Below are 16,171 nucleotides of genomic sequence, written 5' to 3' on the forward strand. Positions count from 1 at the left end.
AAACATTGTGAGTATGGCAACCCTGCAGATTTGTATGATATAAATACAGCGGCCCTATAAACACCACCTTGTGTTTTTAGTGGAGCCATTTCTGCAGGCTCAAAATATGGGTGTGCCAACTGAACATGCAAAGATAAAAAGCAGCCAGCAGAGGGTTATTAGAACTGGAGAATGTTGAAAAGCAGGATTTGAGGCTGTTAGAGCTCAGGCTTGGAGGGCATGCCATGTCAGGCTTGGATTTAACTGTCTTATGAAAACATGGCCGTAAAACTGGATTCTGTTCATTTGGTCCATTATGATAGTTTGTGTATCCAGTTATTTTCTCTTCTTTTTGTGTGGCCTGTGTCTCAGGTAATATAGCATAAACCCAATGCAAAAATGACGGCCAAAGTTCCATAGTGTATTTCCTCCTTGCTTCCTTTCTCTTTTTCTATCTATCTATCTGTCTGTCTATCTGTCTGTCTGTCTGTCTGTCTCTTTCTAAAATACCCATTGACACAGTTCACACCATTGCTGTAGGCCTGGTTTTAACCTTTGTCTGGAGTTTTGCTGTGATATTTATATAAATTCCCCTGAAAGCCACAAGGATTGTGACAGTATAGTTGCACTATAGTTGCTTGTTACACACCAGTGGCCCAGTGGAGAGTTAAGCAGGTACACAAGCATATACACACTTCCTCCTCAGTGAGCCACCCACCTCATCAACTATCCCTACAGCCTTGGATCATGCCCATATTATAACTATACAACACAATATTAATACTACATAAGTGCCCTGGATACACGACAAACAATGGGTTTCTTAATGCCAGTTTTCATTAAACAGAGCACAGTTGTCTGTGGCTAATGTAGGCCATATTTCAAGGACTATCTCCTAGTATTCTCGTGTCAATCATTTGTAGGAACTGGCACGCCTCCTCGGGTATAAACACTGTTATCCACAATTAACACCCGCCATCTAGCAGAACAAATCGGAATCACAGCGGGGACACAACTGGTGCTGCCTTCACATGCACCTCGTAATCGTCCACTTCGGGAAGATTAACTGAAATATGACTTATCGGTGCATTCACGTGCAGTGAGAAGGGAATATCAACAGAATGGGAGTGAGATTTTTAGTGTCTTTAAAAGTTGTTCTCATCAGCCAGACGTCCTACCAAACCTCGTAGGACACTTTGTTTACAAAAAGGATTACGTGCGTCCTCACCGATGGAGGACGCTTTACGACAGCCCGTAAAGGCAACATTTCCACGGGACGCGCAGCAGCAGCGGTGCAGCTCATCAACACTTTCATATGAAAAAGACCTATTCCTGGACAAATAGCGCACTGTTATATGCACCGTCTCTTGATGATCTGAGGACATTTTCTTTGACATGGATATGCACATGGTTACAGACTTTAAAGTGACATAGAGCAGCGAGTTTTCATCGTCTGCCCTGTTTCCTGAGTGGGACCGCTTTTTGACCTGACCGCTAACAGGAGGGGGACATCGAGCGCCAGAGCCGCAAGGGGCCACATTGCGCCCGTCCATGACTGTCTTTGCGCTTTTAAGTTTCATAAGAACCTGAGAGGAAGGATGGCGATGACCGTGGCAAGGATGCTTCAGCTCATAGCCTGGGTGATGATTGCTTTCTACTCTGAAATAAGCCACATGGAGGTCAAATTTGCTAGTGGTAAGTCACCCGAAACTCATATAAGTAGTAACGCAGCCCACTGTTGTGATGGTCATTACCTTTGGATAGGAGCACAGCAGGGCAAATTACTTTTTTGTTTATTGGGATGATAATCTTACAGTTGTGCAATTAAGGAGCACCTTACTTGCGTTCAAATGGATTTTTATTTGATTGTATCCTATAAATTTAAATGAGACGTGCAGCCAAAAAACAGTTAGACAGATATTGTTTTTTAACACAGTAACCCATACTTTGTGTCGATATTGTGTTTGATATTCTAAACATCCAAAAAGCTACAACGGGGTATTCATTTTTTTTTATTATTATTATTATTTTTTACTGTAAACTACTAAACTAGCCTGTGTAACTACGACAAGCCATTTGATCATTTATTAGTCAAAATGATAATCTTGTATAGCCTATCTGTAATTTTTGAGTTTTAAGATTCACAATACTTTCCATTAATTTGTATGGGTTCTGCATTTCAACTTTGACTATCCACGCTGTGAATTGCAGATATTGTCATTTAAATCATGACTACCTGCAATTCAAAGCTGATATATCCATACTTGAACTCTGACTAGTCACAGTTTCATAAGATGTCTTTAATTCCTTATGATTCATTCAAGATTGTGTCTATTTTTTCATGTATTTGAAACTAAGATATGACTAGTCAAGATATGATTGTCTTTGTTTTCATTATTAAATGCCTTTGCTGATTTATATGAAGTCATTTCCATGAAATGCAATCAATAAATATTATAATTGCCTCCTATAGTGAAACAATGTTTTGACAAAGATTAGACACTTACATTTTCTGTTTAAACCCATACAATTAAAATTCTTAATTGTGTTAGTGCTAGGGGCTCATTAAGGTGGTGTGAGGCTGATTTCAATGCAAGTTTTACAGGCTTCTTATCCGAAATTAATATCATTTATACTGTATTAGCAGTACCTACACTGACTTATCTGAGGTATCCTGTGTTGATTGAAAAGCCAGTTTTGACCTGTACTGGCAAATCAGGCAGCTCTAATAGAAACAGGTGACTCCCAGTCCTCACCTCAGCCTTACTTGATACCTTACTGGGCTCACATGGCTTGCACTGTCGTATTGTCATCGGTTTGCAGCCACAGGGCCACCATGTGACAGATATGCAGACACAACACCCACCGCCGCCTGGTGCTGGGCCTGCTGGTGTGAAGTATGTGAGGCATGCTTCACCCTCAGCTGTGAAGGAGGGAGTCGGGACACACTGATGTCACTGGAAGACAGAATGACGGGGTGACCATGCCCGTTTGCTGCATCGTCCACTGTTGTTTTTGTTCTGTTGTGTGGGTTGGTGGGATGATGGCGCCTGGTTCACATGTGTTGTTGCATGTGTTTTAGAGCGTGTTTCATATACTCTATAAGATTCTGCTGTGAAAACCCAATTTATAATTTACATCATATACTGTATATCCTTGAAACACAAAAATGTTCCAGCAATTAAACAGCATAATCATGATAACAACTTATCCCTTCTTCTGCCATCCTTAGGGGTCTACCATACCGATATGCAGGGGCTGGCTCCTCCAGAAGGAAGGTTGGACATAAACATGGGGAGGCTGAAACTCAGGGGGAGGAGGTGGACATCCAGGGCCAAATCTGAGGCTCCTGGCTGGGCTACTGATAAGAGAGGCCACTACCGAGACCAGCACCTTCCAGAGGAGTCGGACCCTGACCTGTTGACTGAGGAGGGACATGACAATTCCTCACAGATAGTGGTAGGTTTATTGTACAATCACAACACACTAGTCAGAGAAAAAAGAGCATACTATGATTTAAGTTACATAAGTCAGCATGGTCCTGCTTTTAAAACATTCATACTACAGCTTAACTCAGTTTGTATATCAGTGATTGATATATGGTACAAGGTCTGGTGAATATCGATTACGGTCCCCACTGGAAAACTGACCTGAAAGTGAAGTGGAACATTTTACACAAAACTCTTGAACTAAATTGTCTTCTTCACTGTCATGGTTTTCACATGCTTATATCTGACCTTCTTAGTTATGTAGAAGTTGATTTTAGTTTAGTTTTTTTTTTTTTTTTCAAGGTGGCTTGTAGTGCCTGATGTATGCATGATTTGTTAGGTCTCCCTAGTTTTGCATTTGTTGTGTCATTTGTACTCTGATCTCTCTCAAAAACAAAATCTCAGTCTCAGTGAGATTCACCAGTGAGTATTGTAGTAGAGCAAAGAAGGGATTGAATTGAAATAAAATAAAATGAAATAGTCTTTGAGCAATCACAAATTCCAGATGCTTCAAATACATGAACTCCGACCCCTTGCGATACCCCCAGAGTGTCACAGGAAAAGCAAACAAGGTCATTGGGGTGAACATTATTGCTTGACATTTGTATGCACACCTATTGGCACACTACTAAGTAACAACTTAAAATGCACCATTTTTCAGGAAATAAAAGGATGCATGAATAAATATGGTGTGTATATTTGAGCGAATAAAAAAGGGAGTGTAACAATTCATTAATTGCATTGGTGTTTTGATTATAAATTCTGCCAATTCAACCTCATTGATCTGCTAAAAGAAATAAATAGAATTAATTAGTCTGACTATGCCCAGAAACAGTAAGATATGCTTTAAATTAAATCATCTTTGACTCTTAAAATAGACCTAACACTGTGTTGATCCAGCAGAATATTATCAATTGCGTTTTTTGTCAGCAGTGTTTGTTTCCAGAATGAATAGACATAAAGTTTAAGAAATTCTGCCGTGTGATTTTTTTTTTTTTTTTTTTTTTTTTTTTTTTTCACATTTCAGGATAATATTACATTATTGCACGTGTTTGTTTAATGGATATACAATTATGGCTGACTCGAATCATGGTTTACAAACACAAAGCAAACTGAATCCTCCTGAAAATGAAATATTGTTCTTAAATCAAATTGCCAGTGAGTGAATTGTGAATCTAGTAGAATCCCTGTGAAACCAGAGTCACAACCCTATTTTTTTTTTTTTTTCTTTTACATTTTTGTCAGTTGTCGGTATCAGAGGTGTGGCTAACAAGGTGAAAAGGTCATCTGTCACTTACTGGTGACTTATGTCACATCCGGACAGTGAGTCAGCCATCATGTATGTTGGTGTCACTTCAGTCTCACTGTTTTCAACAGGATGTTGATCACGCTTACTACACATCTAAAATCTATGGCCCTGGAGACCCTGCCAGTAAGGAGCTGTGGGTGGACATTGATGAGATGGAAGAGGACAGCTGGAAGGCGCACGGCTTCCTGTCCAGTACACACAGACAAGCAGAGGTATGGAATCACACCACAATATGAGAATATTTAGTATCAGTGTTTTTTTGTTTTTTTGTTTTTTTTTTCACCAATTGAAGAAATTATGTAGAGGAGGAGAAACGTTGAATGGTGTTAGACAGCATTTTGGATGAAGGGTCTGTCATTATTTCAATCTATATTTTGAATTAACTGAGCGTTCACTAAGAGTGAAATGATACCAAAAGCTGATAGGAGACACAGTATATGAAGTGGGTTTTACCATTGTTTGCTGACTGTCGATTGTGTTAAACACACTGAAGATAGCAGAGCTTGCTTTTCTTTGCTTTCCAGAGAGTGACTCTCTCCTTTGACTTTCCTTTCTATGGTCATGTGCTCAAGGAAATCACCGTGGCAACTGGAGGCAAGTCTTCTTCTACACCACACTACCATGCCGTCTTCTCTGTAAATTGCAGGTCATGTGCATTCAAGGTAGTTTCCAGATAATGAATGTTGCACAGAAAGAAACATCAAAGCTAAGAAACATTTTTTTATTATTGTTTATCCTCTTAAATTGACATTTTAAAGTGTACGTATATAACCTTAGATTGCATTCAGTTAGAGTTGCATGAAAGCAAAAACTCATTCTGGACCACAAATTGGATGTTTGGGATGAATATTGTGAATGGCTCTCTCTGCTCAACCTGCAAACTCCCTGATGATAACCTTTGTGTGTGCTTTCCTCTGCCAGGCTTCATTTACACTGGAGACATCATTCACCGAATGCTAACAGCTACGCAATACATCGCCCCTCTTATGGCCAATTTTGACCCAAGTCTCTCCAAGAACTCAACTGTGTTTTACTTTGATAACGGTAAGAGAGAGGGAGAAGCTTCCATGACCAACATTTCATTTAATGCTCATTAATATTATGTCGTCATTTGTGACTGTCTCTGAGTGGACACAGACTTGAGTTTGTCTTTTGGACAAGCTGTTGACTATGTGTCCTGTAGGCACTTGTGTGAATGCTCGATATGTGGTTAAAAGCTTGAATTGGGTCTGATATTTTGAATCTGAATCAACCATTGTTGTGCAAATTTTGTGTGCCCCCCGACCTGTAGAAATACTCAATCCAAAGTAAAGTTTAAATGGCACTTTTACATTTTTTGTTCATCAGTCCATGCCCTAAAGCTGCACTATGTGAAATTGCCGAAGGTTGGTTTAAGTGAGAACCTTTATAATTGACCAGCTTCCACATATTTTGTCAACTGGGTGTATGGGGGGCACACTTAAATCAACCCTCAGCAATTTAGAATAGTGCACCTTTAAGACAACATACAGTGGTGTGAAAAAGTGTTTGCCCCCTCCCTGATTTCTTATTTTTTTTGCATGTTTGTCACACTTAAATGTTTCAGATCATCAAACAAATTTAAATATAAGACAAAGATAACACAAGTAAACACAAAATGCAGTTTTTAAATGAAGGTTTTTATTATTAAGGGGGAAAAAAATCCAAACCTACATGGCCCTGTGTGAAAAAGTGTTTGCCCCCCCTGTTAAAACATAACTTCACTGTGGTTTATCACAGCTGAGTTCAATTTCTCTAGCCACAACTGGGCCTGATTGCTGCCATACCTGTTCTCAATCAAGAAATCACTTAAATAGGACCTTTCTGACAAAGTGAAGTAGACCAAAAGATCCTCAAAAGCTAGACATCATGCTGAGATCCAAAGAAATTCAGGAACAAATGGGAAAGAAAGTTATTGAGATCTATCAGTCTGGAAAAGGTTACAAAGCCATTTCTAAAGCTTTGGGACTCCAGTGAACCACAGTGAGAGCCATTATTCACAAATGGCGAAAACATGGAACAGTGGTGAACCTTCCCAGGAGTGGCCGGCTGACCAAAATTACCCCAAGAGTGCAGCTACGACTCATCCAAGAGGTCACAAAAGAAGCCAGAACAACATCTAAAGAACTGCAGGCCTCATTTGCCTCAGTGAAGATCAGTGTCCATGATTCAACAATAAGAACGAGACTGGGCAAAAATGGCATCCATGGGAGAGTTCCAAGGCGAAAACCACTGCTGACCAAAAAGAACACAAAGGCTCATCTCACATTTGCCAAAAACATCTTGATGATCCCCAAGACTTTTGGGAAAATATTCTGTGGACTGACAAGACAAAAGTTGAACTTTTTGGAAGGTGTGTGTCCCGTTACATCTGGCATAAAACTAACACAGCATTTCATGAAAAGAACATCATACCAACAGTCAAACATGGTGGTGGTAGTGTGATGGTCTGGGGCTGCTTTGCTGCTTCAGGACCTGGACGACTTGCCATAATTGATGGAACCATGAATTCTGCTCTCTACCAGAAAATCCTGAAGGACAATGTCCAGCCATCAGTTCATGACCTCAAACTCAAGCGCACTTGGGTTATGCAGCAGGACAATGATCCAAAACACACCAGCAAGTCCACCTCTGAATGGCTGAAGAAAAACAAAATGAAGACTTTGGAGTGGCCTAGTCAAAGTCCTGACCTGAATCCTATTGAAATGCTGTGGCATGACCTTCAAAAGGCGGTTCATGCTTGAAAACCCTCCAATGTAGCTGAATTACAACAACTCTGCAAAGATGAGTTGGCCAAAATTCCTGAACAGCACTGTAAGAGACTCATTACAAGTTATCGCAAACGCCTGATTGCAGTTTTTGCTGCTAAGGGTGGCCCAACCACTTATTAGGTTTAGGGGGCAAACACTTTTTCACACAGGGCCATGTAGGTGTGGATTTTTTTTTTTCGCCTTAATAATAAAAACCTTCATTTAAAAACTGCATTTTGTGTTTACTTGTGTTATCTTTGTCTTATATTTAAATTTGTTTGACGATCTGAAACATTTAAGTGTGACAAACATGCAAAAAAATAAGAAATCAGGGAGGGGGCAAACACTTTTTCACACCACTGTATATCCAATATCCACTGATTGTTAACGTAAGTAGGAAAAATCTAAGGATGCTTTCACACATGTGGCTTGTTTACTTTGCTCTGATTCAGGAGCTAAAATGACACAATAATTGCATTGTAAGTGTGTGGTTGCAACACAGTCTACTAAAAACTACCTTCCCATACAGCTTAACTGTTTTTGATGTGTTACCAATATGTTTCCAGTGAAGATATCTTGGTCCCATACAACTAAACTGCATTCTCAGTTATGTTTACCATGTCTGCATGTTAGGCACAGTGTTTGTGGTGCAGTGGAACCAGGTTCATCTACAGGACAACTTCAGTCTGGGAACTTTCACCTTCCAGGCCATTCTGCACAGTGATGGACGAATCATCTTCTCCTACAAAGAGGTGACGCCTCTTCTCTTCTTCATCTTCAATTGCCAGTGGACAATGAGTTTTTCTGAAAGTCGTTTTTTTTTTTTTTTCATAGATTCCTGTAGATATCAATGACATCAGTGTCGAGAATCATCCTGTCAAAGTGGGCCTGTCAGATGCTTTTGTGGTGCTTCACGAGATAGAGCAGATCCCCAGTGAGTGGCACGTTCATCTTATAAATTTAATTTACATCATTGCTGCTGGTTGAAAACCTTGAATCTCCATAATGTATTTTTTTTTTAATTATTATTATTAAAAAATATCAATTTAATCTCTAGATATTTGGGGGGAATTATACAGTGAGAGGGCTTTTTTTGGCCCGTGGGTCATAAAGTCTTCCCAGTTCATGGAATCCTTGAAGAAAAACTATTAAAAGCAGTAAAATTGTTCTTTAAGGGGTTTTGGCCTGACAACAGCAAATAAAGACAAGTCTCCCTAATATTAATGTTCTTCATGCCGTATTTCAGATGTTCGTCGGAGGACCGTCTATGAGTATCATAAAGTTGACATCCTTAAATCCAAAATCTCCAATTCCACAGCGGTTGAGATGCTACCTCTCCCTAGTAAGTCACTGCTGGCACAAGTTTGCAAATTACAGTTGCCGCACTGCAGGATGGCTTGTGTGCACACATACAAGTTTCTTGTAGGATTTCCACAAGAAGCCTGTGCATTCATCAACAGTCTTCACCCATTATATTTCTTTATTCTCAGCATGTCTCCAGTTCTCCAGCTGTGGCCCATGTGTCACTTCTCAGATTGGCTTCAACTGCAGCTGGTGCAATCGACTGCAAAGGTAAAGAAGTCTGTACGGGGACAGGGATTGTCAGTTGAGTTTCTAGCCTTCATATGAGTTGTAGTTTGTCAAATGACAAGGCTCTGCTCTGAGATGCTAGATTTGCGTCTCATGAACAGTAAGCATCAGTAACAGAATGGGATTGATGCATCATATAAAATGTTTGAGTGTTTTTTTTCTGTTTAGATTGCACATGGCTGTGATATATCTAAATGCCACTGATATGTGCAGCTGTTGCAAACACAAGAGCAACATGGTATCATCTGCTGCGCTATTTTTAATGAATTGTGGTTACACAGACTTAAAAACTTAATCGGTGCCTGATATACTATTAGAAAAATCAGACATGACGTAACTAGCTGGCTATAAGGGTCCATGCTGTGCTTAGACGAAGACTTGAAACTTGATGCAGATGTGTCCCTCAAATACCAGCGACTTGAAGTGATATTTTAATATTTAGTGGGTCCTCTGTTCTTGCAGACATAATGATAAAATCTGCTTCCTTCATCAGATGTTCCAGCGGCTTTGATCGCAATCGCCAGGAATGGGTTGACCTCGGCTGCCTGGATGAGGTGTGTATTATTTTGCATCAGACTACATTTAACCACAACACAACTGAGCGCTGCCTGTACCTGTGTATGTAAGAAACTAAAACTACGTTCCTTTGGCAGAGAAGGGATCCAAGATGTGTACGCATGCCCAACACCACAAACACCACAAACACCACATCTCCCCACCACGTACACACGACCACTGCAGCCATCACGACCACAGCACAGCAGCGGACCGCCAACATGACGCCCACCCCCCTCAGCAAGACCTCCACGGCCACCAGCCCCCCGACACACAGCAGCACCAGTAGAAGGACAGCATCCACTGCCCAGCCCCCTACCAGCAAACCTACACAGGGTTGGTACTTGGCAGATACTATTTTTTTTTTTTTTAATTATTTATCCTCTCATATCCATAACTGTCCATAACTGATGGGATTTGCTGCAATGATATTTGCTTGTAAGGTGGTTTTAAGACTGATGTTTGTTTACAAATACAAATACAAATAATGTTATTTAGGATAATTTAGTTTACTTTTTATGTTTTAATTTATTTGACAACATTAAAAGAGCTTTTGATGCAGAGAAATTTAATGGAAAAAATGCCAGTGATTACACCATGCAAAAGTACTATTTTCTTTTTTCAAATTTGATGATAGAGACAGCATGGTACCTGTACTTTCCAGATTGACTGATAAAGTTTGTGTGTATTCTACTTTTGATCAGTTGAGTCAAAACTGTCCTCATTTAAACTGACCCAAAACATTTTTTAAGTCTTTATTTCTAACCTGGTTCTTGATGTTACAAATGATTAATGGCAAAATAGGGCAGTCATCATTGTAATATTGTGCGACATATCATGATGTTAAGTGCCAAAATGAGACATGATTATCAGCTGATACACAAGGCAATAAATTTCAATGATCCTAAGTCATACCCAGGTTGGCATACCCTTCGTACAGCCTATAACCTCATTTATTTTCCTCTTAAAGCTGAATTAGTTTGGAACTACTACATTCTTAATGGGCTGTAGTAAATTATTCCACTCCATGCTTCTAGTATATTTGCTCATCATATCTTCAAACCTGTTAGGGGCACTGATTGGGAGTATTGGTGGGACTGTGGCTGTGTGCCTCCCCCGCCCTTGAAAACTTGGTGGCCCATTTTTCGATGATGTTGCGGCTCATAATTGCAGCTGAACCTCCTCAGCTAGCAACCAGAAGAGCTGTTAGAAAAGTTCCTGTAGTGCTACCCTTTACCAAGCTTCCCTGTTTGGTAGCTTTACATCAGCGCAGTGCAGTGCATTGCAGGGTTGGGCTGGTGTCGGTATCATTTCATGAATTAGTGCTTGTTGTCATCGCTTGGTATCTAGGCCCAAGGTATTCTGCAAGGCGCTTGAAGGCCTGACAGTTTGAGGGTCAAGTGGTCAGCTATTTCCCAGTCCTCTGTTAGGTCATAGCTGAGCGTATACAACGCCATGTTAAATACTGCATACTGTCCTCAGCTACTGAAGGATGACCTTATGTGTGTGTATCACTCTGTGTCTTGGTTGGGTCAAAATATGGGAGGAGGGCTATATCCACGGCTGTATTTTTGGCAGTAGTAGCAACTGTTTGTACATTTAACTGCCTGGAATTTGTTTTGAGCAGGGCCCTTCTTGGAATAACAAGACTTTATTTTTTTCTGAGAAGTCTGGTGATCACGGTGGTTTATTCCCTTTGGGCCACCCATGTAAAAAAAAAAAAAAAAGGGATACAGTGGAACAAAAAGGTATATGGCATGTCATTTAAATTAGTCTATGCTGATTTGTTTTTCCAGATGGCACAAAGATCTCTTTGCATATCGACGAAGCACGTAAGTCATTCATGTACATATATGTTTGTTTCTTTTACATGTAATGCTGGAAAAAGATGTTTCCACTGTTCTCAAATCCCTAGTTTGTATCATTACATAAGAGATGCCAAATACTTGTCAACTTTATGGCATATAGATACAGCAACTAAAATGTCTGAATATTCAGTCTGACTTGAGAAGTTGCCATGATAGTCTTAAGTATTAAAAATCAATATATGGTTATTGCCATTTTAATCTTGCCTTGTCACAGCAGCAGAGGCAGAAAGCACTGAGGAGAGTGAGGAGCGAATCCAGACTGGTCTCCTGGTGGGCATTGTCCTGGTGATGGTCATCATGGCAACAGCAGTCCTGCTGTCTGTCTACATGTACAACCACCCCACCTCCAGTGCGAGCCTCTTCTTCATGGAGGTCAGTTGCATGTTTCTGCTAATCTGCCTCAGTTTGAATCACCATTTAAAGTGGTGATAAGTAAAATATGACCTTTATTGACCTCTACTGATTACAGTTTTTCTCCATTGGTTTGGCTCATTTCTTGAAACTGAAATTACATTCTCAAAACTTCAAGATCATTTGGCAAAACAGTCTTACAGTTCAGCACAACACCATAGATCACTTGCAAAAGCTCATATCTCTCCCAAAACTGTTCACTCATGCTTCAGAACTAAATTCCTTTCCCATATAAATAGTCAGTGCCCCCAAAATGGGAAAGATCCTTCTCAATTGCTTTGGCTCATTTCTTGAAACAGACCGGACGTTCTCAACACGCTTGGTAATTTTGCCAAAATAACCTGGATGGTTCAGCATAACACCATGGTTCACCTGCAAAAGCGCATATCTCTCCCAAAACAGTTCACTCATGTGTCAAAATGAAGTTTCCTTCTCATATCAGTAGTCAGTGCCCCCAAAATGCATCGTCCCTTTGGCATTGTGTAAGCACTGCAAGTCTTTGTCACTATGGCAGAGGACCATTGAAATATCCCTCATGTCCACCTCTCAGTCTTAGCCCAGTCCTTCACTGACAGTGGTTACTGTACTAATTATTTTTGTCTAGCTAACAGAATACAATTGTGTATAAAACTGAAAAAAAAAAAAAAAAAAAAAAAAAGGATTTTACGGTAAGAGTAGCCTCCAAGGTTTGACATCACACATTGCACTCATACTGCTACCATTACAGTTTTTTTCAGTCGCTTTACCTCCTCTGTCAACTCAGAAACCCTGGTTTCAAAACAGCTAATACATAGGCCTAATGAGAGGCGCTCTTCCCAAAATAACACATTTTGTTTGCAAAAGGCTCTTACCATGACAAAACATTTCAAACAAAAAAAAAGCACATTTTGTCACCGCCCAATACAACTTGCAGTCAGGTGAGTAAATCCAGCCACTCACTCACTTCATACTCAACACCAAAATGCAACACACCCTTTTCAGTCTGAGCAGGTTCCACTTTACTGTTTCCTGTGTGTATTGCAGTCATATATTTTTTTTTTTTTTTGGCAATTTACATAGTTACATATTGTAAAGCAAGTAGCAAAAGCCAATATTTCCCTCAAACAACTCAACTTCTGCCCAAATGAGTAGATTCCTTCAGTCAGCTCTACTGTACTGTAACACAGCTGACAGCAGAATACAAAATACAGCTGTCAGTTTGAACAAGGTTCTCCTGTGTGCTACACGTTCAAATGTGAACTTACAGTAAAGAACTCCATCCAAACTCAAAGACTTTGCAGTGAAATTTTACTGTATTGATGGCAAAAACTGAAATACTGTAATTCACATACAGTATTACACAGAAAAACTCAAAGGAGTTGAAAAAAAAAATACAGAATACAATTTATAGGCCCTTTTTTGTAGGTGCATCCTGATTGGTGATTGGTGATTTGTGGAAAGGGTAGTGATGCAGGTGCACTTTTGATTTCACAGTGATGCAGGTCATTTCTGTCAGCTGTGAGCAGATGTTTTGCTTTTGACTACCATAGTGAAGTCAATGGAGTCAGGGCCATGTAAATGACACATGTGATAAGTGTTGTGCAAAAGAGTGTGAAAAATGTGTGAATCCAATGAAAAGGTATGAACACATTTGCAAAAGAAAACTTCTGCTGTGGTTTGGAGGTGAAGATGACGACAAAGTGGATCCCAGTTTCATTATACTGGAAAAAATGATTGAAAAAAACTGTAAACAATTTATCAAATGTTCCAAGAGATTCATATATGGTATTATTCGTGGTATTATGTTCTTGACTAATTTTGACAATTGAACAGACTATTGTGCATGTGATGACTTATACAATGAAATGATGCTGACATGTTTTGGAGAAAACAACCATTAGACTGAGAACCCAACAGTCAGTTTAGATCAACAAGATCTATTCACTTGGGAATTGTGCTAACTGTAGGCTAACTGTACTAAATCATTTGCAAAGATGTACTGAGACATTGAGACATGTACTAAGACATTTGCAATTTCATGAAATGAATGAGAAGTTCCAGTATGTTTTGAACAATTGCCAAGAGGTTTGGAGTTTTGTCCATGTTATTTTGAGAATGTCATTTCAGTTTCAAGAAATTAGCCAAACCAATGGAGAAAAACTGTAATAGTAGGAAATACAACAACATGGATAGAACTCATCTCCTCCTGTGAACATTTCTGGCACAGCCTCCAGCCAAAGCCTATAAAGAGAAAGAGCCGAGCTACTGCCATTAATGGCTGAGACAAAAGAAAGAGTGCAGTTCAGTCTTTTGGCCACTGGGGGCAGTGCTGAGCACTTGCCAAACAGAATAGGATGTATTGCTGTCAGTTGGCCTAAACATTATAAAATTATCACTACACTTGATTCCCAATATTTACCGGTAACTGGATGATCACTGTCATTGTAACACTGTCCAATATTTCATGAAGATATAAGCTGATGTCAGAATGATGGTTGTAAAATAGTCGCAATTTAATGAGATTTCCAACAGCATTGGGGCAATGTGCTATTGACAAGTAGCATAACCTGAGGAATTTTTTTTCAGATGATTTTTAAATGGCCCCAGATTTCATTCATCTAAGCTCATAGAAATGTATATCTTTTTAGAAACTGTGGCAATTTTCACCAGTCAGTCAGTTTAAAATATATATAATTTAGAGAGCTGATTTTCTGGGTAAGTCCTATTGGCCGCAGTTCATTTTTACTGTTCAATCCAGTTTTTGTGCTCTACGTTGCCCCCTGGAGGTGGTCTCACATATTCTTGTAGCTGGAATATCTTCCTATATATCTCATATTGTTGAGCTTACAGTCTACAGCTACAGCTGTCAGCTGTAGCTGTAGACTATATCTGGCTCCACCCACCCACCCCTCTTCCTGTCCTTTCGTGGGACTGCGGCCTGTAATTGACATAAACAATGAAGTCACATCTTCATAATAGCAATGAGCTAACTACCTAATTAGCACAGGGATCCAACAGACCAGACACAAAGTATAATAATAATACTACTTTGCCATTTGCGCAAACTTTTATTTCAAGGAGGTGCGTAATCCCTCTTTAAGATCGGATGTGGAAATGTGACATTGTAATTGCCTAAAATAAAATTCCCCCCAAAATGTATTCTTCCCTCCATGCTTGAACCTAACTGGGCTTTCTCTTTATGTCTTTCTGCAACACCCTCATCCCACCGCCTGTCCCCCACAGCGGCGTCCCACACGATGGCCCATCATGAAGTTTCGGCGCGGCTCTGGCAACCCGTCATATGCCGAGGTGGAGGCTGCCGGGCAGGAGAAGGACAGCACGGTGGTCATAGACCCCAAACAGTCTTTTATCATATCTGACAGAAGAGAGAGTGACCAGAAAGAAGGATTCATAATTCCTGACCAGAGGGAGCGTTTCCTGGTTTCAGAGAGCTCCTGACCAGAACTACATATCCAGAAGGCTTTGGGATAGAGCTCTCTTGAATGCTGCGACATTCTTTTCTATTCAGCTGTAGCTCAAGTTCACTGTAAGGACAGAATTCCAGCATTCAGAGAAGAAAACTTCAAACCTCTGTGAGGAAATGATGTATAAAGTAAATTTTACTCATGGACTCGGCAGCAACAGTGTCGCTGCATGTGAGAAAATGTGTTTTGAATGCTAAAGCTGTGTGAATGGAAAAACCCCTCTGTCTAATGGCAGGTATGTGTGAAGATACAAACATTGCAGAGCTAATAATAGGATAAAACTTGTGTTTGCTCAGGTCATTCATCTATGTTTACCACAGCGTCATAAAAGAGCAAGAGGTAATGTTGTTTAAAGTTTGAGTTCATTTCTCCCAAAGGTGGCTGCTATTTTCCAGATTTTCCTATGTGTCGTTCCCACACCTCCTTCACAAGGAGGAATGTCATGTTCGGGTGTCATTTCCTCATCTGAAAAATACAGACTAAATTCCTCACCATTACACCCACTTTTGTCTGCCCTGGCAAGCGGGGCGCAGACCGCTCTGAGTGCTGTTTATCTCAGTGCGTAATATATTTTCAAAGCCGACTGTGTTTGTGACTGTGGGATTTTTTTTTTTTTTTTTTTTTTTTTACATTTTGTTATCTGCTGTTAATTGGAATAAAAACATAAAAACATGAAGACTAAGAATCAAATACTATATTTTTCTGTAAACCAAAATTTGAAGCTACATGCAGTATTTTT

At 39.9% G+C, this 16,171-nt stretch overlaps 1 protein-coding gene across 1 annotated transcript; it reads left to right on the forward strand.

Annotated features, from left to right (window-relative positions):
- Window positions 1-1,613: 1,613 nt before the first annotated feature.
- Window positions 1,614-16,034, forward strand: plxdc2a (plexin domain containing 2a). Its single transcript, XM_030074572.1, has 14 exons — window positions 1,614-1,674; window positions 3,212-3,438; window positions 4,845-4,988; window positions 5,349-5,370; window positions 5,698-5,820; window positions 8,178-8,296; window positions 8,379-8,478; window positions 8,791-8,886; window positions 9,035-9,116; window positions 9,628-9,688; window positions 9,788-10,025; window positions 11,486-11,521; window positions 11,772-11,929; window positions 15,191-16,034. Exons 1-14 carry the CDS (start codon window positions 1,623-1,625, stop codon window positions 15,404-15,406), a joined length of 1,674 nt encoding a protein of 557 aa, XP_029930432.1. The 5' UTR covers window positions 1,614-1,622; the 3' UTR covers window positions 15,407-16,034.
- The last annotated feature ends 137 nt before the right edge of the window (window positions 16,035-16,171 follow it).

Source organism: Myripristis murdjan, chromosome 17 (assembly GCF_902150065.1).
Source record: "Myripristis murdjan chromosome 17, fMyrMur1.1, whole genome shotgun sequence".
Classification (NCBI taxonomy): domain Eukaryota; kingdom Metazoa; phylum Chordata; class Actinopteri; order Holocentriformes; family Holocentridae; genus Myripristis; species Myripristis murdjan.

Excerpts from the sequence above, each read along its gene's own strand:
- plxdc2a (XM_030074572.1), top strand. The coding sequence starts at position 1,623 with ATGATTGCTTTCTACTCTGAAATAAGCCACATGGAGGTCAAATTTGCT. Across the intron at positions 5,371-5,697 it reads AATCACCGTGGCAACTGGAG|GCTTCATTTACACTGGAGAC; the intron begins GCAAGTCTTCTT and ends TTCCTCTGCCAG. Across the intron at positions 8,887-9,034 it reads TGAGATGCTACCTCTCCCTA|CATGTCTCCAGTTCTCCAGC; the intron begins GTAAGTCACTGC and ends CTTTATTCTCAG.